Source organism: Mastomys coucha, unplaced genomic scaffold (genome assembly GCF_008632895.1).
Source record: "Mastomys coucha isolate ucsf_1 unplaced genomic scaffold, UCSF_Mcou_1 pScaffold22, whole genome shotgun sequence".
NCBI classification, from domain to species: Eukaryota; Metazoa; Chordata; class Mammalia; order Rodentia; family Muridae; genus Mastomys; species Mastomys coucha.
In genome coordinates this window covers 163,377,884-163,403,068 of record NW_022196905.1, presented here as the reverse complement: position 1 = coordinate 163,403,068, position 25,185 = coordinate 163,377,884, and the positions used below count along the sequence as shown (strand labels likewise).

The 25,185-nt window shown below is 43.6% G+C and overlaps 1 protein-coding gene across 5 annotated transcripts in view; it reads left to right on the top strand.

Annotated features, from left to right (window-relative positions):
• The window catches only part of Nek5 (NIMA related kinase 5), a 64,885-nt gene extending 40,848 nt beyond the window's left edge, over positions 1 to 24,037 (top strand). For 2 of the 5 annotated variants that reach the window (XM_031339235.1, XM_031339231.1), the window contains 7 exons: positions 105 to 197; positions 4,858 to 4,926; positions 7,129 to 7,255; positions 10,689 to 10,814; positions 13,597 to 13,731; positions 18,081 to 18,192; positions 23,612 to 24,037. In XM_031339235.1, coding sequence (XP_031195095.1) covers positions 105 to 197; positions 4,858 to 4,926; positions 7,129 to 7,255; positions 10,689 to 10,814; positions 13,597 to 13,731; positions 18,081 to 18,192; positions 23,612 to 23,765 — 816 coding nt within the window. In that variant the 3' untranslated portion in view covers positions 23,766 to 24,037. Of the gene's footprint in view, positions 1 to 104; positions 198 to 4,857; positions 4,927 to 7,128; positions 7,256 to 10,688; positions 10,815 to 13,596; positions 13,732 to 15,935; positions 16,869 to 18,080; positions 18,193 to 23,611 lie in introns of those variants that run through there. The other 3 variants (XM_031339232.1, XM_031339234.1, XM_031339233.1) reach the window with 3 other exon arrangements.
• The last annotated feature ends 1,148 nt before the right edge of the window (positions 24,038 to 25,185 follow it).

Genomic DNA, 25,185 nt, shown 5'->3' with positions numbered 1-25,185 from the left:
CTTTTCGAGTCTGTGCTTTTTAAATGAAACTGAAATTCCAAAATCTCACTCCAGTAAGCACCTTCAGAGCTGGTCTCACTGACTGTGTGTGATCTGTATTGTAGGAGAATGCGGACCTCAGTCATAGAACCTATTTGGTGAAGAGGAGTAACCTGCCTTCCTGCCCTGATGCACCTGAGGAAGAAGTCTCCAAGCAGGTAGAGAGTGCTATTGCCAGAGCTTTGTGAGCTTCCCAGTCAGAGTGTCCTGCCCCAGGGGTCAGGGCAGGTCTGACCTCCTGCTGTGCTACTCAGTCAAAAGCTCAGAGACTCTTTGGTCAGTTCCCTTCTTCTGTTTCTAACAGTCTCCCTCCCACATCATCTCTAGGCGATTGCTCATGTCACAATGGATTTCTGTCACAATGGATTAGCTTGCATTTTGTAGTCGTGAGCACCTCATATGAATGCTGTCATCCCTTAAGTGTTCCTATCTTTCATGCATCATTATACTTAATAGTGTTGGGTCTCACCTACGGTGCTTGTATAGTTTATTACCCCTTGTCACTGCTGACTGTATTCCCTATATAGATATATCAAAGTTTATTGTCAACACAACAATAGATGGATATTTAGATAGTTTCCAGCTTTTGGCTATTGCATACAGCTGGGGCCATCATGGGCATTGTTTGTCATCATGGGCACTTTCTTGTATGTCAGGGTACAGTCTCAGTACTGTTCCCTTGGGACAGGGTCTACAACTAATCCTGAAGCTGAGCAATTTAAGCGAGGCTGGCTATCCAGCAGGCTCCAGGATTGCCTGTTTCTGCTTTCTAGTGTTGAATTTACAGGCACACAGAGCCATGCCCAGACTTTTATGTAAAGGGAATTTCAATGCAGGTTCTCTTGTTTAGGCAGCGAGTGATTTTACATGCTGAGCCACCTCCCAGCCCTAAATGCCAAGTCTTAAAGTGACAGGCACATCTGTTTTCACTCTGCTGTAACTACATTGGCCTGGGATGGCCTGATCATCTAGTAGGCATTATGTTTAATTTTCCCCCTTTTGCAATTCTAGGAACTGAACTCAGATCCTCACATATTCTAGGCAAGTGCTCTAACACTGAGTTGTTCAGTTATTTTTATTAGAAGAGACAGGATTTTATTACACTGTCTGGAATGGCCATAAACTCAAGATCTTCCTGTCTTCTTATTGACTGATGTTGATCATAGGTGCCACAGTAAAGAGAGAAGCTCACTGAGATCCTAAACCTTCATTTTCCAAAGGAGCAGAGAGGTTCAGTCTTCTAGAACTCTGACTTCCAGCTAGCTCACTCTAGTTACTTTATTCAAACATTATATAAGGTTAACAGGGGCTGGGAGAGCTTCCATCTACCAGAGTTATCTTGCCCTTGCTGCCCGAGAGAGCAGATGACCCCGACTAACCTCGGTCCCTTCTGACCATGCCTCGCCATAACCAAAAGTAAGAACTCCGGGTTGCCAGGAGAGTCTTAGGACAGAGGCTGGGGCAGCTGCAAGCGCTCGTGTAGCACCCAGTGCAGGTTCCCTAGAGATACAACATTTCTTCAAGGTTCAAACACTCTCGAAAACAATTTCTCAGTCTCTCCTGATTGACCCAAACATAGCAAAGGCTTTGCTGAGACATCTCTCCCAAAGGCAGACATAAAGCCTTCACTCCACAGTCCACTTAAAGCCAAGCATGAAGGCTTTACTATACCCATCACTACCCTTCCTGAATAGCTCATGGTCACCTTGCCTTATCCTCTGGAGTAGCTGGAATTCCAATCACTTGCCATCATGCCTGACTGGTATATATGCCCATGTGTGGTTCCACAAGCATGAAGGTGTGTGCATGCATGTGGAGGGCAGAGGTCAACCTCAAGCGTCGTTCCTTAGGAGTCATAAACATTTCCTTAGGATGGGGGTCTTTCACTGGGCTTGGGCTGGCCAAGTTTGCTAGACTTGTGAGCCCCAGGAGTCTATCTTTGCCTTCCCAGCACTACGAGTATAAGCATGTGCCACCTTGCCTAGCTACTTATAAATACTTACAGTGGACCAAACTGTCTTCAATGCCCACAAGGCAAACCCTTTGCCAACTGAGCTGTCACCCTGGCTGTCTTTAGTTGTTTAAGAACCTGCTGCGTGGGCTGGCGAGATGGCTCAGGGGGTGAGAGCACTGACTGCTCTTCCGAAGATCCTGAGTTCAGATCCCAGCAACCACATGGTGGCTCACAACCACCCGTAATGAGATTGGACGCCCTCTTCTGGTGCGTCTGAAGGCAGCTACAGTGAATTACACCGATGAGAGTGGGGCCAGAGCAAGCGGGGCCAGCAGAGATCCTGAGTCCAATTCCCAACAGCCACACATATCATGGCTCATGGTCATCTGTACAGCTACAGTGTACTCATACAAATAAAATAAATAAATCTTTAAAAGAAAAAAAAAAAAGAAGCTGCTGCGTTTGTCAGCAAAGTGGTCATTACGTTCCCACCAGCATGATGTGAGCTCTACTTCTTTTGTGCCACAGCTCTCTCCTCATTGGGACTCTGTCCTTCAAACTCTAGCGATCTTGGTAAGCCCATGTTCTCAGCCTTGTCTCATCAATACAACAGTTTCCAAGCCCAGCAAACTGTCTGGGGCGTAGGCAAAGGGACTTGCTGGGTTCATCTCACTGGTTCCTGTTTGTGTCTGATGTTGGATGTGGTTGTGGTTGTTTCAGGTATGTAAGTCAATATGGTCTGTGGTACTCTTTCTTGTCTGGAAGCTGGAGTCTGGAAACCCACTTCTTGTGAGGGACAGGGACAATGAAACGCTCTATCCTGGACAAGCTCAGCTAGAGACCTGAGGATCACACAGCCACTCTAGGGACATATGCTGTTCCCACTGCATGGAAAGTGTTTTTCTTGGTCCTTCTTGTGTTAAGGTCTAATGCCCAGGCCCCTAGATCAAATACCAAGTAACTTTGCATGCTTAACTTTCACCTCCTGCTCGTTTCCCACACTGTTACCCTACTTTCTCTTCAATTCTGCTTGAGATAGGATTTCATGTTGATAAAGATTGTCTTACCCCCAGAAACTCCTGGCTCTGCTATGGCACACTTGGGTCACAGGCACATGCCACCAACACCAGCACCTATTTACTTTAAAGAATTAACTGATTGAGCTGGGCAGTGGTGGCACACGCCTTTAATCCCAGCACTTGGGAGGCACAGGCAGGCGGATTTCTGAGTTCCAGGACAGCCAAGGTGACACAGAGAAACCCTGTCTCGAAAAAACAAAAAACAAAAAAATGAATTGATTGATTGATTGTTCTATGTATGTGATACACGCATGTAATCATATGTGTGTGATACACGTATGTAATCAGTACAGGTGTGCGTGAACTCCAGACATACGTGGAGGTCAGAGGACAGCTTTTGGGAGTTGACTGTCCCCTTCCACCAGGGGTCCTCGGTCACCAAGCATTCATGACAAGTGCTTTTGCCGTCTGAGCCATCTTGCCAGCTCTCCTGGTTTATGTTCCCTGTGCATCTAAGACTTGCTGGCAATCATGTCGCAACCTAGCCTACTCCAGGACAGTGTAAGCTCTATGCCAGCTGGGTCCTTTGGGCCATGTCTACTATGTTCTTCATTGTGTAGGGGTGTGGGTCACAGAGGGCAGAGATGGCTTAGGAAGAATTTGTAGAATTATAACTTCCCAACCATCTAGATCTTTTACAGCCTTTTCTGAAGTCTAGCCCAGGGCCCACATCCAATGTCACAGTCTAGTCTGGCCACCCCTGCATGAAAAGCATCCACTTTATAGGCTTCTACCAGGACCCACTCTGAGACACACACACACACACACACACACACACACACACACACACTCACACTCACATCCTGTTGTCACACTTACATTCTAAGGCCACGATGGGAGTCCGTGGTGGAACACTCACCTAACATGTACAAAGCCATAATTTCATCTCCAGTACTGCAAAAGAAAACCATGCTCTTGAATCAGATTGGGTTAAAACTGCACTGGAGCAATGAACATTTTGTCACATTATACAATTTTTGTTCATGAAAATGCCAATGTTCAATACATGGTTATTTTAATCTGATGGATACTGTACCCACCTTTTTCATGAATTATGATTAACTTTTCTAGCAAAAAAAGTTTTTATTATAAAATGTTTCATCAGATTCAATGTAGAAATCAAGTTATAGAAATATACACCAATATGAATTTAGACATGATTACATAATCAATATGAGGTGATAGAATTATGTTTTTCTCTAAACGTTTAGAATATCGAGAGACACTTGAAACAAATTAGGCTTCAGAACATGAAAGAGTAAAGCTTAAAAGCAGAGCTATAAAGTTAGGCTCTAAACATTCCTATCTTTTACTTGTAAATTAGAAAACTGATTTGGGTTCATGCTTTACTATCCAGTTTTCCAGTGTGATTGCCTGCTCCCAAATGGAATAGCCCTACTATGTGCTTGACAATCCAGGTTGTCTGTGTGATTTCCCACTCCCACAGTCTTTTGGAACAGCCCTACTGTGTGCTCGACAATCCAGGTTGTCTATGTGATTCCCACTCTCACTGTCTTATGGAATAGCCCTACTATGTGCTCGACAATCCAGGTTCTCTGTATGATTTCCCACTCCCACAGTCATTTGGAATAGACCTACTATGTGCTCAACAATCCAGGTTGTCTGTGTGATTCCCATTCCCACTGTCTTATGGAATAGCCCTACCGTGTGGTGCTACACTAATGGTCTTAAGTATGTATGGTGTCAACATGAATTGCCTCAGGGGCTCTAGCTTGAAGGCTTTCTTGAACTGTTAAGCTAAGACTTTTTTCTTGCTTATTCTAGAGAGCAGTAAAGTTTGAGATCAGCCTAGATAAGTGTATTTCAGAGGAAGACACCATCCAGGAGAAGGAGGTATGTCATTATGTACTCGTCGCAATGATCAACTATGACAACGCGAGTTGGTCTTCAGGCTGTTGAAGACCATCCTTCAACAGAGGGATGATGGATGTAATGAGAATATCCTTAAATGAGGTATTTTCCTGATAATGTTAATATGCTGACTTAAAAACCACTGAGTAACCTGAAAGTGTATGCTTATTTTAGGTCTTAATTAGTTCTAATTACTCTCTAGCTGTGTATGGGTAAATCTCATGCAGAAAAAATAAATCCAGATTTCGTTTGTCCTAGTTAGGGTTCCCATTGCCGTGAAGAGATACCGTGACCAAGGCAGCTCTTATAAGGGACAACATTTAATTGGGGCCGGTGTTTCAGAGGTTCAGTCCATTATCATCATGGCAGGAAGCATGGTAGCATCCAAGCAGACAGGGTGCTGAGAAGGGGCCAAGAGTTCTTCACCTTGACTGAAAGGCAATCAAGAGAAGGCTATCTTCAGGCGTCTAGGAGGAGGTCTCAGAGCCCACCCCCACAGTGACACACCTCCTCCAACAAAACCACACCTCCTAAGAGTGCCACTCCCTGGGCAAAGCATATTCAAACTAACCACATCATTGTATTTCTTGATGTTAACACCTTTTAAATTTTCAACTTTCATCAGAACTTCTAACAAATGTCAGTGTCAACATTAACTGATTTCTTTTTTACATTATATTTCCTCTAAATTAATCTTTCAGATTACTAGAAGTTAACTATGAATAATCACACCCAACACTTATTGTGTGTCTGTCTGTTGATAGAGACAAGACTTTATCTGCTATTATATATGATGTGTAATATATGGAATATATTATATAATATATAATATGTACATATACACATACACACATACACATACATGTATATTATTTGGCCACTGAGGTACTCCCCAACCCTCCTATGTTCTCTGTCATCTTTTGGGGGCTGGGATGCAGGTCAATGACAGAACATGTTAACTGTATAACACTCAGGGTTGAGTCCTACCAATTTCTATGTCATTGTACTTTTACAAACATTTTGCTACAAAATGACTCCATTAGCATGGTGGCGTTAGTGTTTACTCAATGATTTGGTCTCTGATGCCCCCAGAGCTATGGGACCTGAGCAGACCAGGCCTGGGGAGGGTCATGTCACATGGTTTCCATGATGTGAGGTGTTGGCATGAGAAAAGGGACTCTAAACCACTGTAGCTTCCAGGAGTTCCTCCTGTCATAGCATATGCTTGCTACAACTGAAACCAATGGGAACAGTGTTCCTATTGGTGATGGAACACGAGGAGCAATTGTAGGACTTAATCACTTGGCTGTGAGGTTTGGTGTGGTTGGTGTCTATGCTGTCAGCTACTGGGGAGGCCGAGCTGGGATGACTGTGTGAGTCCAGGAATTCTAGAACATGAACAGCTCAGTGAGGCCCCAGCTTAAAAAGAAACCAAAGGACTCTGGAGAGATGATGGTTCAGTGGTTAAGAGCAATGGCTGCTTTTCCAGAGGACCTGTGGTAGTTGATTCCCAGGTCACATGACATTCCAGAGTCATCTGTAATACCAGTTCCAGGGGATCTAGCACCCTCTGTTGGCCATCTTGGGCACCATCTACACAAGTGGTACACACACAGACATTCATGTAGCAAAACACTCATACACATAAAACAAAAGCAAACCCATGTTTGAAAAAGAAGAAGAGGAAGAAGAAGGAGAAGAAAAGAAGAAGAAGAGGAAGAAGAAGGACAAGAAGAAGAGGAAGAAGGAGAAGAAGAAGAGGAAGAAGAAGGAGAAGGAGAAGAAGAAGGAGAAAGAGAAGGAGAAGAGGAGGAGTATCCTGTTGGATCCTGAAAGCAGGGCATGGATAAGAAAACCTTGAACTGAGTCGTGTGATCTGATAGAAAGCCTGGGAAAATCGAGTTGTTCTGTGATTAGGGCTGGCCACTCTTATCAAGAAGAAATAAAAACATTGGTGTATCTGTTTCAGTCAAAATAATTTCATCTTTAAAACTATATGGAGTTGTCTGACACACACACACACACATATGTATGTATGTGTATATATATATATATATATATATATATATATATATATATAATGCCATATCATTTGAAAATTAATATTTGCAAAAAGGCACAAAATTAATGCATTTAACTTCCAACCTGGCTTATTTCTTGTGAATAATTGTGAAATTTCTTTAGGCAGTGTCTAAACTAAATGATACTTTAAGATTTGAAGACAGCACAAAGTTTCAGGAGTATAGATATGAGGAGGAGCATGAAGATCAAACAGACAGAGCCTTTGAAGAACTCTGTAGCCCAGAAGCAGGTACACCTTGCTTGAAAGCAGTGGGCTAAAAGGGAGGGTTTTTCTTTATTTTTAAATACTTATTTATTAATTTAATCTTATATATGTGAGCACACTGGCATTGTCTTCAGACACACCAGAAGAGGGCACTATGTTCCATTACAGATGGTTGTGAGCCACCATGTGGTTGCTGGGATTTGAACACAGGACCTCTGGAAGAGCAATTGGTGCTCTTAACTACTGAGCCATCTCTCCAGCCCAAAAGAGCACTTTTCATTGGGCTCCTGGCTCCCCTATTCCCCCCACACCCTTCATCCTTCCTGCTACACACACCGGGCAGTCCTACCTACTCCTGCAGTTTCAGCAGCTCTGGGAGTGTCACCCTTGTGGGTCTGTCTCATTAACTGCTGGACAGCTTTCTGGGCAGGTGTGATTTGTACCTTAACCTCAACACGTGTCCTCCTCCTTCCCAGAAACCTTTGCTTCCAGGCAAGGTCATTCCCTCCTACACACCCAGGGTGGTGTCTCCTCAGGGATCCCTCTGAACTATTCTGCTGCCTCCATGTCTTCTGTCACTCTTGAGTACTGGGGTGACATTGGAAATCACAAAATCCCCAGGGTTCTGGAGCCAGTGAATCCTAGCTGGCACTGGAGTTTTTGGTCAAGGGACATCTCTTTTTTTGCAAGTTATTTTCATGTTCTGAAGCCCCTTTCCTTTTTGAGGTGTGGGGGATAATAGTAATAGTAACCACACCAGGTTACTGTAGCAATGAGGACGAGGTATGGTCTGCCTAAATGAAGGTGCTTATTAAGTGATTCTCCCTTAATTAAAAAAGAAAGATTGGCTGCTTGACTTTTATATGTGTGTGCCTGCATGGGCTTATGTGTACCACTTGCATGAAGGTGCTGCTGGAGGGTAGAGGTGGCAGAGCCCCTGGCACTGGAATGGCAGGAGATTGTGAGCTGCCTGATGTGAGTGCTGGGAACTGAACTTGTGTCTTCTGGAGGAACTGTAAGCCATCTTAACTGCTGAGCTGTCTCCCCGGCTCCTTTTTGTTTTTTTTTCCTCTGTCTTCTCCCATTACATTGCCTTTATTTTAATTTTTTATTTTAAGTAATATGGAGAGAAAACAGCAGGTTGGCTTGTTTGATCATTCCAGGCCAGTTCTCCTTTTCATCTTTTTTAATTTTGAGACAAAGTCTCCTTAAGTCCTCTGAGCTGACCCTGAACTTCCTCTCTTGCTTTACAGCCCAGGCAAATCCTGTTCCTCTCCCCAGGTAGCTATGTAAACATTTTCCTACCTGGCTTGCCTCAGTTTCCCCTTCCTGTAATACTCTGCTTTATTTTCATGGGGAAACATCTCTGCTCCATTCACCATAACTGTGGATTTCCCCCATGTAGCCAGTGCTAGAGCATGCAAAGACAAAGGAACACGATCCCTGTCCCGAAATGCTGTGGTTAAGGAAAAGGAGGCACAGACATGGACATGTCCTGAGCCCAAATGCTCGTCACTGCTGGGATAAGGGCTGGCTGGGAAGATGGGAGAGTTCCCATTCCTTCAGGGCTTGCAATGCTCAGGAAGCCTGGGCTTTCCTGTGTAGGTAGTGATCAAAGGGAACTTGGGCCTTGGGTCAAAGGCTCAGTGTATAGAGTGCTGCCCAAATATAAAGCTCTGAGTTCTGGCTGGCAAGATGGCTCAGCAGGTAAGAGCACTGACTGCTCTTCCGAAGGTTCTGAGTTCAAATTCCAGCAACCACATGGTAGCTCACAACCACCCGTAATAAGATATGACACCCTCTTCTGGTGCATCTGAATTACATATAAGAATAAATAAATCTTTGGGCCGGAGTAAGCAGGGGCTGAGCGAGCAGGGCCGACTGGAGTGAGCAGAGGTCCTAAATTCAATTCCCAACAACCACATGAAGGCTCACAACTATCTGAACAGCTATAGTATACGCATATACATAAAATAAATAAATAAATATTTAAAAAACAAAACAAGACAAAACAAAAAACCTCTGAGTTCAGGTCCCAGCACCCACAGAATAAACTGGGCCTGGCAGCATTAAGCCCAGTGCTGGTGTGTGTGTGTGTGTGTGTGTGTGTGTGTGTAGACAAGAGGACATCTGAAAGCTATTGGCCATACAGTATAATAAGATTTTATTAGCTCCAGAATCAGTGAAAGATCCTGTCTCAAAATTTGAGTTGTGGGCTGGAGAGATGGTTCAGTGATTAAGAGCACTGACTGCTCTTCCAGAGGTCCTGAGTTCAATTCCCAGAAACCACATGATGGCTTACAACCATCTGTAATGGGGATCTGATGTCCTCTTCTGGTGTGTCTGAAGACAGCGACAGTATGCTCACATACATAAAATAAATAAATCTTTAAAAATAATTTGAGCTTCCAGGATAGCCAGGACTACACTGAGAAACCCTGTCTCAAAAAACAATAATAATAATAATAATAATAATAATAATAATAATTTGAGTTGGAATGTGGTCAAAGCCAGACCCTGACATAGCCTGGTGTGGTAGTGCATACATGTGATTGCAGCACTCAGGGGCTGGGCATGGTAATGCTTGCTGTTCTAGCACATGGGGGGCTGGAGCAGGAAGGGATTCATGTCCTGAATTCTGAGCCAATGAAACAAAGAAGTGGGGCATGTTGAAGAGAGAGGAAGAGAGAGAGAGAGAGAGAGAGAGAGAGAGAGAGAGAGAGAGAGAGAGAGAGAGAGAGAGAGAGAGAGAGAGAAAGAGAAAGAGAGAGAGGGGGGAGGGAGGGAGGGAGGGAGGGAGGGAGGGAGAGAGAAATTCATATGAGAATTCTCATAGATGTCTCAGTCATTTTTCTGTTCATGGATTTCCTTAGCCCTTAGTTAAACTGGATAATCAACATTAATGATAAAAATGAAACAACTTCGAAAGTTGTCTGAGTTTCTGCCTTCTCTGTTGGGTCTGTTAGAGGTCCAGGCAGTGGCTCCTGTGGCTTGAACATCCTACTCTTTGGTCCCTATGCTGGCTAGTCTTCTGTCAACAGAAATTAGAATCCCCTGGGGGAGAGGGAAGTTCAGTAGCGTTTCGGGGATGACCTCTATCAGGTTGGCCTGTAGGCAAGTCTGTGAGGCATTTTCTTGATTGATGTGGGAGAGCCACACCCATTAGGGGCTGTGACATCCCTGGGCAGGTGGCTTTGGTGGGTATAAGAAAGGTCACTGAATGTGAGCCTGGGAGCAAGCCAGTGAGCAGCCCTTTTCCATGGCTTCTGCTCCAGTTCCTACCGTGGAGTTCCTTCATGCACTGAAGATGAAATAAACCCTTTACCCCAGAAGTTGGTTTTGGTTATGGGGTTTGTGACAGCCATAGAAAGCACATTGGGCCAGTCCCTAAAAACTTTAGGTACTGTGGTTAGACTCTGGCTGCAGTAGAACTAACCAGTTATTTTCTTACACCCAGAGGGTTTCTCTCAGGATATTATCGCTGCAGAGAACAGGAGACATTGGGATGCCAGAGCACCTCAGACCCTGCTGCAAATAATGGCAACAGCAGACGTCACCTCCACGTGCCCCACCTTGCCGGATGGTGAGTCAGTTGTCAACCAGCAGCAAGGGAGGACCAGAGCCTGGCACGGCTTTGCTGCCAATGTACACCTTATTGGAATGGTTGGCATCTCTCAGTCACTACACATTTTACAAAGACATTGTTTTGTGATCATGAGTGTCAAGTTGAGACTTGTGTGCTGGTTATCCTATCAGCCGATGACCCTGGTCATACAACAGTACAGGAAAAAAAAATCACATCTGCCATTGTACTGGCTGGTTTTGTGTGTCAACTTGACACAGGCTGGAGTTATCACAGAAGGGAGCTTCAGTTGGGGAAGTGCCTCCATGAGGTCCAGCCATGGGGCATTTTCTCAATTAGTGATCAAGGGGGTAGGGCCCCTTGTGGGTGGTGCCATCCCTGGGCTGGAAGTCTTGGGTTCTATAAGAGAGCAGGCTGAGCAAGCCAGGAGAAGCAAGCCAGTAAAGAACATCCCTCCATGGCCTCTGCATCAGCTCCTGCTTCCTGACCTGCTTGAGTTCCAGTCCTGACTTCTTTTGGTGATGAACAGCCATGTGGAAGTGTAAGCTGAATAAACCCTTTCCTCCCCAACTTGCTTCTTGGTCATGATGTTTGTGCAGGAATAGAAACCCTGATTAAGACAGCCATATTTCCTTAAGTGTGGGGGGGGTTCAGGAAGACGGGGTTCACTTGACTAAGTTCCTAACACTGGCTTACAGCCTCATGATGTTATTGGTGATAATTCCCTCTCACCAATAAAATTGGTCTTAGGGTTAGGTATGCAGCTTGGCTGCCAAGGGCCTAGCGTGTGCAAGGTCCTGGGTTCAAGCTCCAGCCAGCCCGGATGGACTTGCTTGTGCGACAAGCAGTTTTTATTCACTGAGCCACCTCCCAAGCTATGTGCTTCCTTTGTTCTTCAGTCCTAGCCCCCAAGAAAGAGTTAACATTTAAGACTGTGCTATAAGTCAATTAGACAGCTATCGATGTCCTTGGAGTCAATTAATCATAAATGGAAAAATATTCGGAAAAAGGCTTTCATCTATGTGAACGCATAGGGATGTTTTCTTGCCACATTCCCTAAGTAGAACAATGATTTATGCCACATTTGCATTCTGCTGTACTGTCATCTACGGTTGAGTTAAAACTCAGGGAATAGGCTGGAGAGATGGCTCAGCAGTTAAGAGTATGTCCTGCTCTTGTTGCAGAGGACTCAGGTTCAGTTCCCAGCTCCCAAATATGGTAACTCAGAACGCTATACAACTCTAGTTGTAGGAGACCCAACCCCTCCTCTGGCCTCTTCTGGTGTGTCTGAAGACAGCTACAGTGTAGTTACATATAATAAATAAATAAATCTTTAAAAAGAGAGAGAGAAAGCATGCTAGAAACTAGGTATGGTGGCACATGCTGTAACCTTAACATTTGGAAGGTAGAGATGGAGACCAAGAGGATAAGGAGTTCAAGATTACCCTCAGCTACTATAGACAGTTCAAAGCTAGCATGAGCTACATGAGATCCTGTCTCATTCCCTACCCCAATGAAAAGTATGTTGGAGGACGTGCATAAGTTTTATGCAAACAGTACGTATTTTATATAAACACTTATATAAAATCATACTTAATCATATGCAGATTTAAAAATATTTTATTTATGTTATTTTAAATTATGTATCCTTGTGTTCTGTGTGGATATATACACGTCTGAGCAGTGCCAGTTTATGCTGAAGGGTTAGGATCTCCCTGAAGCCAGAGCTACAGGGAGTTGAAAGTCACCACGTGGGAACTGAACTTGGATACTCTGTAAGAGCAGCAAGAGCTTTCAGCTACCGAGCAATCTCTCCAGCCCACACGCACAGATTTTACATCACTGGGTGTCCTGGGACTAACCAATCTGCTTTGGATACCAAAGGATGAGCATGTATCACTAAAATGAGTTATTGTAAGTTTATGAACTGATTTATAATTCAGTAAGACATAGAAGGATGAGCTCAACTTAAAAAATAAGCACATGGAAATGTATCATGGTTTACACAGCAAAATATGTATCTCAATATATGATAAAAAGGCAATAATGTTTACACACACACATGCACATGCACACACACACACACACACTGACTTCTTTTTGTTTGTTTGTTTGTCTTTTTTTTTTTTTTTTTTTTTTTTTTGAGACAGGGTTTCTCTGTGTAGCCCTGGCTGTCCTGGAATTCACTCTGTAGACCAGGCTGGTCTCAAACTCAGAAATCCACCTGCCTCTGCCACCCAAGTGCTGGGATTAAAGGCATGCGCCACCACCGCGTGGCACACACTGACTTCTTTATAAACAAAATGAGGAATATGATGTCGATAGCTAAATATAATAAAATGTAAAACTAAAAAGATTCCACCTCACACCTATCAGAATGGTTAAGATCAAAAACTCAGGTGACAGCAGATGCTGGAGAGGTTGTGGAGAAAGAGGAACACTCCTTCATTGCTGGTGGGATTGCAAGCTGGTACAACCACTCTGGAAGTCAATCTGGCGGTTCCTCCGGAAATTGGATATAGTTCTACCAGAGGACCCAGCTATACCACTACTCAGCATATACCCAGAAGATGCTCCAACATGTAATAAGGACACATGCTTCACTATGTTCATAGCAGCCTTATTTATAATAGCCAGAAGCTGGAAACAACCCAGATGTCCCTCAGCAGAAGAATCGATACAGAAAATGTGGTACATCGACACAATGGAGTACTACTCAGCTATTAAAAACAATGAACTCATGAAGTATCTTTATTTTTGCTAAAGCAGTATCTTTTTTCAGATGGCCAAGTGATTGTAATGGAAGGTAGTCCAGAAAGTCAGAAGCAGTGGTGGTTGGATGTGCCAGGGACCCCGCGTGCGTTGGCAGCAGAAGGTGCCTGCAGTGGCTCATTGTCTGCCAGTAAAGGAGAAACTGGTATGTGGTTTATTTTTAACAAAGTTACTGGTCCCCCAGCGAATTATGTCACTGCTTTACGATTGGAGAAAGGAAGGTAGCAGTCATACCTTGGGTTGGAGAGAGAACTGGGAATGTGTCTTGCTTGTCTGAATTGCTCTAATGAAGCTGGTTCCAAGTGAATTAACAAAAGCATGCACTTCCAAGGACAGAGGCATGATTTTGTGTAGTATTTCAAGATTTATTTATTTATTTATTATCTAAGCATACTGTAGCTGTCTTCAGACACACCAGAAGAGGGTGTCAGATTTCATTATGGGTGGTTGTGAGCCACCATGTGGTTCCTGGGATTTGAACTCATGACCTTCCAAAGAGCAGTCAGTGCTCTTCCCTGCTGAGCCATCTCACCAGCCCCTTTGTGTAGTATTTCAAGCTGACAACTCTTGGAAAGGACTTGCACTCTGGGATGACAATTTAGCATTGCTCAGCTTGGATAGCCATTCAGAGAGCTCATTTTCCTACAGGCAGTAAGAATGCAAATCAACATAGCTCACTTTGTTTTTTAAAGACTGTATGTCACTGTGTAGCTCTGATGTCCTGGAACTCTTTGCTATATATACTTGGCTGGCCTTGAACTCATAGAGATCTACCTGCCTCTGCCTCCTGAGTTTGCCTCCATTTTAAAAGCAATATCCATTCCCTCTTCTGTCTGTACCTTTCTGTGTTGTTCAAGAAAACATCAAGGTTACAGGCACAAGCGATCCTCCTGCCTCTTGAGTAGCAGGGATGACAGGCACATACCATTACATGTGTTACATTATATATTATATGTTATGTATTATATAAACAATATATTTCTATTATATATTTATATTATATTTCTACCTCTCACTCTGTCGGTCTGTCTGTTGGTCTGTTGATCTGTCTGTCTATTGGTCTGTCTGTCTATTGGTCTATCTGTTTGTCTACTGGTCTGTCTGTCTATCACTCTACTTATCTGTCTATCCATCCATCCATCCATCCATCTATCTACCTACCTATCTTACACACACACACACACACACACACACACACACACACACTTCCTGTGCCTCCTGAGTACCAGAATTAAAGGAATGAACCCCCAGGTGGTGGTGGCGCACGCCTTTAATCCCAGTGCTTGGGAGGCAAAGGCAGGCAGATTTCTGAGTTCAAGACCAGCCTGACCTACAGAGTGAGTTCCAGGACAGCCAGGACTATACAGAGAAACCCTGTCTCAAAAAAGACAAAAAAGAAAAAGAAAAAAAAAATGAAAAAGGAATGAACCATTACACCTGGCTAATCTATATTATATTTTCATTAACGATTTTTCTTACTGATCCTAAATGGTTACAATATAATTAACTTTATCTTTGTTTAAACTTGGATTCATTACTAAGTGATTTATTTTTGACTAAATCTAAATATAATTTTCTGTTATTGTTTAACGTTTTCCCAATACTGTTTATATCTATGTTACTGTTTCACTTTCTCCCCAGGATGTTTATATCCATATCAATGTTTAACTCTTTTCCTAGGATGTTGACACTAAATTCACTGGAGAAATCCAGCATAGGTTAGGCACAGCGCTGCACACCCATGGCCCTATTACTTCTGAAGTAGAGGCTGGAAGAATTTGAGTTTTAGACAGCCTAGGTGTTAGAAATGGATTTGAGGGTTCCAAAATTCCACAGACTGCAAAGTACTTCAGCAAGGCAAAATGTTCTACTTCTGAGGAATGGTGGATGGTCATGTCAATCAAGCAGGCAATCACACACAGCAGGGGGGCCTGATGGATTTTCATTCTGAACACAGAGGGAATAAAGAAACAGGCAGATATAGCTGTTCTAATACCTGACAAAATAGATTTAAAGCCAAAACTAATACACACACACACACACACACACACACACACACACACACACACACACATTCATTCCTTAAAGGAAAAAATCCCAGAGGATATTACAGTCATAAACATGTATGTACCAGAGAGACAACAGTTTCATACCAAAAAATGCTATTAGATTACAGATTGACCTGACACAATGATATTGGGAGACTTCAGCATTTCACGCTCACCCATCCAGACAAAAACTAAATAGAATGAAGCTGGGGCTAAATGATGTCATAAACCAAATAGATCTAGCAGACATCTACAGGACACCCCACCCAAACACTAAAGAACACATTGTGTTTATTTTCAGTAGCCCATGAAACTGTCTGCAAAGCAACCGCATATTAGGACACAAGGCATGTCTCCACAAATTTGCAAAAGAAATTCAAATAACACTCTTCATGTTATCTGACCACAGAGGGATAGAGGCTGGACATCAACAGCAATAGAAATGACAGAAAGTTACACAAACTCAAGGAAGTAAAACGGCATACCACTGAGCAGAAGGAAACGGGGCCGCTGGAGGAATCAGAAGGAAGTTTAACAAGTCCTAGGACTGAATGAAGATAGAAACACGACACACCCAAACCTGTGGGACACAGCGGGAGCAGTCATAACAGCACAGGTTATAGCACCGCGTGCCTCCAGAAGATACTGCGAAGACTGACTGCATCTGAGGGTCTCGGAAGACTAAGCACAAACAGCACTGAAAGAAGAGCAGACAAGCGAAAATAACAGGGCGGAAACTGGCGGGACAGAAGGAACAGCAATGAAGCATACGAAACTCAATTTGAAGAGGAGTGGGGTGCTTTGAAAAGCCAACTCACTAGTACCGTTCACCTCTAAAACCTCGTGAGCTGGGGCTCCACAGTCCGCGCTGCTCTCTGCACGATTGTCTTCCAAGTGCCCACGCCAAGGACTCATTAAGCCCCACTTGCAACATTCAACCACTCTCCTAGTCAAAAGTTCTAAAGTTTTCCAAATTCCTCCAAGAAATGGCACGGGAGGACCTGTCACTGCAGTAGTCCACTCCTGGATACCGAACTAGTGTCTTAGCTACTTTCCTATTGCTATTCTTGGGCAGTTTTATAATGGAAAAGAGCAAGCAAAGCAAAAAGAAATACAAAATGTACAGTTGGAAGCAGAACACCAGGAAATATAATGTTGGAGCCATGGCTTGTGCCAAAAAAGAGGCCAGGTTCCAAGTGGAATAAAGGGAATGGTGTTCTCAGGCTGGGACCCTAACCAGCTAACCCTACAACCTGTGAAAGGAAAAAGCCTAAGGGATTTTCTGCTCCTATAAAGAAACAGCCAAAGCTGTGGAAATCTAATTCAATTGGGGGCCATACCCCATCCAAGCAGGCAACTATCCTTGAGGTCTTGTCACAGTGATAGAAAGGTAAATAAGAGTAGATCTTAGGCAGCCCAGGCTGGCTTCAAACTCATTTACCCTCCTGCCTCTGCTTCCCAAGTGCGGTGACACATCACCATGCCCAGTTCAAGAGCCTCTGAGATACGAGTGAACACAGAGACACAGGGCAGCTATGAAGATGTGTGCATACTTCCCGTTTGCTCTGTAGCCCCATCACTACATGCACGAAGCACAGCTGCACAGTGGGTTTACAGAGAGGGAGAATGATAGGGATGGCTCCACTGTGGCAAGTCTTAAGTTTCAGTATCACACTTTTCTTAAAATTTCTATGTCTGGCCGAGCAGTGGTAGCACACGCCTTTAAAGTAATCCCAGCACTTGGGAGGCAGAGGCAGACAGATTTCTGGTCTACAGAGTTCCAGGACAGCCAGGGCTACACAGAGAGACCCTGTCTCGAAAAACCAAAAAAAAAAAAAAAAAAAAAAAAAAAAAAAAAAATAAGTAAAATCAAATCAAATCAAATCAAATAATTTCTATATCTGTTCCTTATTGTGACACTCCCTGTTTTGTGTCTTCCTGTGTTGCCTAAGTTTTAATCCAGCACCAAATAACTGAATATTGCACTACTTTCTCATCTCAGTTACCAAATACTCAGCAAGGAGCAACTTAAGGGCGAAGGACTTCTTTCGGCTCCTAATTTGGGGAACCACTGTCCGTCATGGCCAGGAAGGCATGGCAGATGTCTGTGGGGTGGCGGGAGCATGTGGCAGCTGCTCGCACACATCTCAGGAACCAGGAAACAGAGAAGGGATGGGAAGCAGGGCTGGACTATAAACCTCAGGGCCTTTGCTCAGCAAGCCGCTTGCTCCATCTCGAACCACTGCCCAGTGGTTCCACAGCCTCCCCATGTAGTCATGAGCCCGTGGGAGACATTTCACACCCAAATCAAAACATGCACATCTGCTGCCACACCCGTCAGTACCTTGGTTTGCCATCATGAGTAGCATTCCCTGTGGGATTGTGGGTATACGTTGCTCCTCAAGTGCACAGATTAGTCTACTTTCATCTTTGTCATTTCTTTCAGTAGTAATAATCAAACCGCAGCTCCCTAAAGAGGACCAGGAAGAGGTAGAAATAGCCACGGGCCTCGTGGTGGGCGATGAACAGCCGGAACCAGGATCGGATGAAGATGACATGTGAGTGTGTCGTGTACTAGTGAGGTGGAAGATGGCCCATAGAGAACTAGCTAAGGAGAACTAGCCAAGCTTTACATGATACATGGATTTGTTTGGGTTCTGTCCGCCTTTCCCCTTCTCTGTCCTGTGCATGCATGAGCAGAGATGCACGCGTGCCTACGTGTAGTAGTTTTTTTTTCTCTGTTTTAGAGTTGTATCGTAAGCTTGTTTCACACTGAGATACATTATCTATTATCCTAACACTTGAGAGTTACAGGCAGGAAGGCAGGGGGATCAAGAATTCAGTGTCATCTTCAGCTACAAGCAAGATCAAGGACAGTCCAGGCTGCATGGCATCCTGCCTCAACACTGTTACCCCATCACCACTGCAAAGGGTGAATTGCATCTTATTAAATATATGCCACATTTTCTTTATTCTGGCATTGATGATGATTATGGATCTTCATAGCCATGACCATAGCATAGCTCTTGTAAGTCTGCTGTTCATCCAACCTGCCTTGCAGCTGCTTTTTTTTTTTTTTTTTTTTTTTTTGGTTTTTCGAGACAGGGTTTCTCTCTGTAACCCCGGCTGTCCTGGTACTCACTATGTAGACCAGGCTGGCCTCGAACTCGGAAATCCGCCTGCCTCCGCCTCCCAAGTGCTAGGATTAAAGGCGTGCGCCACCACCGCCCGGCTGCAGCTGCTTAAGTAGCAGCTTCTGTCATTACCTGGTGCAGCAGAGAGGCAGGGTGCCTTTCCTCTGTTACTGTGTGGTGGCACACTGGCCACCCAGATGGCGCTGTCTTGTTCATTCTCTCTGTTGCCCTGACCGTGTGTTTCCCTGTCTTATCAGTCTGTCTGTCTGTCTGTCTGTCTCACTCTCATGTCCCCACTCTGAGACAGCTTTTTCTCTCCTCTCTCTCCCCCAGTAAACAAGCCAATACACATCTTATCGTCCATCTGTTGCACGGTGTGATGTCACAGAGGTACATCCTGCCTTGGACCTACTGTTTACCTCTTCCTCCTAATAATAGCTCTCCATGTGTCTACAGCTTTTATTTGAAATAGGATTGGTCTCTCTATGTTGTGAGGGAGGCTGGTATCCAAATTACCTCAGGTGCCCTCCCATTTAGCTTCCCTTGTAGTGGAGAACAGACATGTTTCAATGTACCTGGCTGTTGAAAAGAAATTTTCCAATACTATTATTACATTTTCTTGTATAGGTACCCTTTAACTGTGTAGTTGTTATTGATACAGTTTTCTTCCTTTTGGCAGCACTCGGGAGTGAACTAGGGCTTTATATAACCTTTTTTTTTTATTTTGGTTTTTCGAGACAGGGTTTCTCTGTGTAGCCCTGGCTGTCCTGGAACTCTCTGTAGACCAGGCTGGCCTCAAACTCAGTAATCTGCCTGCCTCTGCCTCCCAGGTGCTGGGATCAAAGGCGTGGGCCACCACTGCCCAGAATTCTTTGTTTTTTTTTTTTGTTTGTTTGTTTGTTTCCCTGTTGTTGTTGTTTTGTTTTTGAGACAAGGTTTCTCTGTGTAGCCCTGGCTGTCCTGGAACCCACTCTGTAGACCAGGCTGGCTTTGAACTCAGAAACCTGCCTGCCTCTGCTTCCCAAGTGCTGGGATTAAAAGCGTGCGCCACCACTGCCCTATATAACCATTTAAATTATTTAATGTTTATAAAGATGGACTGGGTGGGGTAGCGTAGACTGAGGTAAAACCTGCTAGCTCAGCAGGTAACTTTATTTTCTGAACTCTATACATAACATCTGTTTACAAGCCTGATCCTACAACTAACTGCCAGCTCTTTAGAAATCTCTTTCTATCTGGGTCAATCCAGCTTTCTTCCCGAGAACACTGTTTTACCTGTGTCCTGCCGGCTGCTTCTCTGTTCTTTTTGCAAGCCCAAAGAGAAATTCCCCATATCTTACCCAGAGCTCCCTCCATAGAGGCTCTTCTAAGTGGGAGGTGGGGTGGGGAAATCACTTTATGGTGGGGCAGCTCAAGGTCATGAGCTGACATTGCCTCTGGTCACAGAACAAGAACCTCTCCCAAGCACCTTGCCTTAAAATAGTCTGGAACTTTCCATTCTTCAGCGTTCTTATCTATGGAGGCTTTAGAGACACACCCAAAGTGTATTTATGTGTGTTACAGATAAATTCTTTATATTTATTTATTTATTTATTTTTAAAAAGATTTATTTATTTATTATATATAAGTTCACTGTAGGTGTCTTCAGGCACCGCAGAAGAGGGCATCAGATATCATCATGTGAGCTACCATGTGATTGCTGGGATTTGAACTCAGGACCTTTGGAAGAGCAGTCAATGCTCTTAACCACTGAGCCATCTCTCTGGTCCCTATAGATAAATTCTTTTTTTTTTTTTTTTTTTGATAAATTCTTACATACTCTTTTAAACTACTATCTGGGTATCATCCATTGGGTCTTACATTTAAACAAATGTACTTTTCTCCCAACATACTTGTTTTTTCTCATATTCATATGTCCTTATTTTAAAGTTATTTCCTATAATAAATTTGGCAGCACTGAAAATCAAACACAGCATCGCACACATGCATGCCAAGTCATTCTTCTACTGTGTCTTGGCCTCAGTCCCCTAAGGTTTTATAAATGCATATTGCATATTAATTATCCTGCTGAGCATACTTGCTTTATGAAAATTTATCAACATCTTCCATAGGAATAACCTCACCTAGAGTTAGTTCATCATCTATCCTGTAAGAATAAAGGCTGTGTATCTAGCTCAGTGGCAGAGCATGTAGAGAGCATGTAGAGATCATGTAAAGCGCATGTAGAGAGCATATAAAGCACATGTAGAACACATGTAGAGCATATGTAGAGAGCATATAGAGAGCATGTAGACTACATGTAGAGAGCATGTAGAGGTCATGTAGAGCACATGTAGAGAACATATAGAAAACATGTAGAGAGCATGTAGAAAGCATGTAGAAAGCATGTAGATGGCATGTAGAGAACATGTACAAAGCCCTCATTTGATTCCCAGAATTAAAACAACCCATGTTGTCCATGTCTTCCCACTAGATTTAGTCATGTGTTTTCTAATGACAGTTTGTGGCCTTCTTTTTAAGAGTTATTTTTCCTTCCTTTCTTGTCTCTGATTATTTCTTTCATATTTAATAATCTAACAGGCTTTTATTTCTTCTTTGGGTTCTGCTCCATTTCTGATGGAACAAGGGGGAGGGGGTTTAAAAAAATTCCAGTAATGTAGCTTGTCTGTTTTGTCCTAGGCTTGGTATCTTAGGTACTATTCTATGGAAGTGATAGAACTGCATGATAAAGGCGGCTTATAAAGGAAGCAGTAGAGTTTACAGTTTCAGAGGATTAGACCATGATCTCACAAAAGGGAGCACGAAAGGGAGCACGGTGGCAGGCAGGCAGGAATGTCACTGGAGCAGTAGCTGAGAGCTTACATCCCAATTTGTAGGCAGCAGTGAGGGGGGAAGGGAGGGAGGGAGAGAAGGAGAGAGGAGAGAGAGAGAGAGAGAGAGAGAGAGAGAGAGAGAGAGAGAGAGAGAGAGAGAGACTGACTGAACGACGACTGGACCTGGTGTGGGCTTTTGAAAGCTCAGTACCTACCCTCGGGGACACACTTCCTCCAACAAGGTCATACTTCCTAATCTTTCAACAAGTTTCACCAACTGAGAACCAAACATTCAGATATATGAACTTATGGGGGCCATTCTCACTTAAACCACCACCTTTGGGGAAAAAAATTCCACAAGAAATTTTGTAAGCACAGATTTGAGTTTGTTCAGATTTGGAGTTTGAACCACAGCATTTGGGTGGCTTTGAGGCCTCCACACTGAGAAGCCAGCATTGAGAGTAACATTAAAGTGTGTTACTACTGCTAGGATTGCTGAAGAAGTAAATATAAAACACCCAGGAGTCACATTGGGGTTGTCTGGCAAGGACCAAGTCCTGGGTTCAAAGACATTGTCTAGCTGTCCTCGCTGAGTGGAATGGAAAACCACCCCAGTTGTGTTCTGTTCATCAGAGCTTGTCCCTCATGGCCTAACCACTTCCAAACAAAGCCTGTAATTTTCCATCCTTCTATTCCAGATTTCGAACGTACCTGAATGTGTATGACTAGCTGTGTTTTAAAGGACTCTCATCTGTATCTGCTTTCTCTTAAGCATCTAAATGTGCTCAAATCTCTTCCAGGGCTGGACTCCCTGGACGGCTAACCCTGAGCTTCTTGTCCCTTGTCACCTCCCTCTGAAATCTCAGTCCATTCTATGGTGGCTCCTCCGGCAGTGTGGCACTCCTAGGAATGGGGGAACCTTTCTCCGAGGCTATCTGTTGGCAAGAATTACCAAAGCATGCTATCATGTCTCTATCTTCATCTGGCCCCTCCCTTGCTCCCTTGGTTAATTATAGCCACACATTGCTTAATAATAGGATAGGTCTTAGCAACGCAGCTAGGTGATTTCATCTTCGTGTGAACCTCGTGGTGTGCACTTACACGATCCTATAATCCTATATGGTGCAGGTCAGTCATTTCACACATTCTCTTTTGTTTTTGTTTTTCTAGACAGGGTTTCCCTGTATGACCCTGGTTGTACTGGAGCATGCTCTGTAGACCAGGCCAGCCTCAAACTCCACCTGCCTCTGCCTGAATTCTGGGAATAAAGGCCTGCACCACTATGCAGGTCATATAATCTCTTGCCATAGTCAAGAAACACTACACTCAAGATGCACGAGGCTGCTCTAGTCTAACAGTGTTTCTATTTTTGTTTTTGTTTGTTTTTATAGCAGGCACTCAGGTATCCCAGATTGGCTTCAAACCTACTGTGTAGTCAAGGATGATATTGAGGTTCTGAATCTTCGACCTCCACATCCTGTGCGGATCATAGAGATGCGCCACCATCTTTAATCATTGCTGTGTTTTAAACCTAGAGCTTCACACATGGGATGCAAGCGCTCAACCAACTGAGCCACATCCTTTAGTCCAGTGCAAAAGTGTTTTACAGTAAACTTTTTTTTTTCTAAACATGAGGTCCTGAGTTTGGATCCCAGCACCCACCTAAAACAGGCATGACTTTGCATGTGTGTAACCCAGGGTGTGAGTAGAGATAGTAGGATTGTTGGCTTAGCTGGAGGCTAGTTTTAAGTTTAATGAGAGACGTTGTCTTGAAGGAATAATGTAGACTGATAGAGCTGGACACCTCATATTCTCCTTTGGCTGCTGAATGAATGGATATAGGCAATCGCACCTGCACACACATTCAGTCCCATACACCTCCCTTCCCAAGCCAAATTCATATACAATGTTATCTGAGGAAAGTCCGACACACATAATGCTCAGGTGGACGTAGACAGGAAAAAGGAGATTCGTTTTTTCATTAGTGCTTGTATATTTGTAACACTGGTTTCGACTGCTTATTGTTTCAGAAAGTTTGAAGAATCTGAAGATGAGCTGAGAAGTGAAGTAATAGAATCCCTAGAAAAGCTTGCAGCTTCCACAGAAGAAAGGGAACAGGCTCCCAGCTCCTCTACGAATGCGGAGAAGCCAGGGGAGAAAGGAAAGACAAACTTGCCAGTTTAGAAATTCCAGTGAAGGTCTGGAAGCTGGTTTTGGCCTGTTGGTGTATGGCTAAGACCAAGGTTCACCAGTGAACATGTGAAAATGTGACAGTGAAAATGTGTAAGTGTGGACAATCTGTTTCCCATGGATGGGGGATCCATGTCCTTAAACAAAGATTCACTATCTTACTATTTTACACACCTTGTCCTGCTCTGCTCTTGAGGGGAAACTCTGGTGAATGCTGTTTTCAGCTCTAATTCCATCTATTAAACTGAAACTATTTGTTCTTATCACCATGTGTTTGTCTTTAGAATAAAACTTATTAGAAAACAAAGAGCGGGCTGGTGAGATGGCTTAGTGGGTAAGAGCACTGACTGCTCTTCCAGAGGTCCTGAGTTCAAATCCCAGCAACCACATGGTGGCTCATAACCACCCATAATGAGATATTCCATAACACCCTCTTCTGGCATATTGGAAGTCAGCTACAGTGTACTTATGTATAATAATAAAAATATATCTTTGGGCTGGAGCAAGCAGGGACTGAGCAAGTGGAGTTGATTGGAGCGAGCGGGACCGACCAGAGCAAGCGGGGTTGACTGGCCAGTGCAAACAGAAGTCCGAAATACAATTCCCAACAACCACATGAAGGCCCACAGCCATCTGTACAGCTACAGTGTACTCACATACATAAAATGAATAAACGAATCTTAAAAAAAGAAAACGAACAGCTTTGGCTTCGTAAGGCAGCTGGCCCTGGCTCCAACAGTAGTGAGACTGTGCCAACTCTTCACATCCCTTCTGAGGGAACAAATAACAGCAGAGTCCTAGAGTCGTTGTTTTCCAAAAAACGGGGGATCTTAACCTCTGGGGTGAGTAGAGAGTTAGAGGAAGAACAAGAACAGAAGTGAGGTAAATTTCAGAGATAGCATTCTTCTAGAAAATTACCAAAGTCCCTATCATAGTATATCACAGAAGATAACTATTTTTTAAAACATAGATGCACTCTCATTTATTTATTCCTAACAAGGTTTTGTAGTCAGTGATACTTTTACATAGTTAACACATTCTGAAAGCACTAATAACACTGGTCCTTATTATAATTCTGCTTCTATGAATACCCTGTAACATTCTCTGGAAATTATTACAATATAGTATAATTGTAATTATACTGGTGGTACAGCTTGGAGTTAAGGTACATGCTTAGTATGCATGGGGACTTGGGTTTGATCTCCAACACCAAACCAAGTATGTGAGAGACATCTATAGTTAACTTGCTTTAAAGGTTTATAAAGAGCCAGAAAATGGTTCAGCATTAAGAGGAGTTGTTCTTCTAGTAGATTCAGGACATTCCCACTCTCCCTAGAGCCATAGGCTATTTAATAAAATCCCCAGTAGCGGGCATCAGAGCTTCCTTCTGAGTTGTTGGTCAGGGGAGATTAAG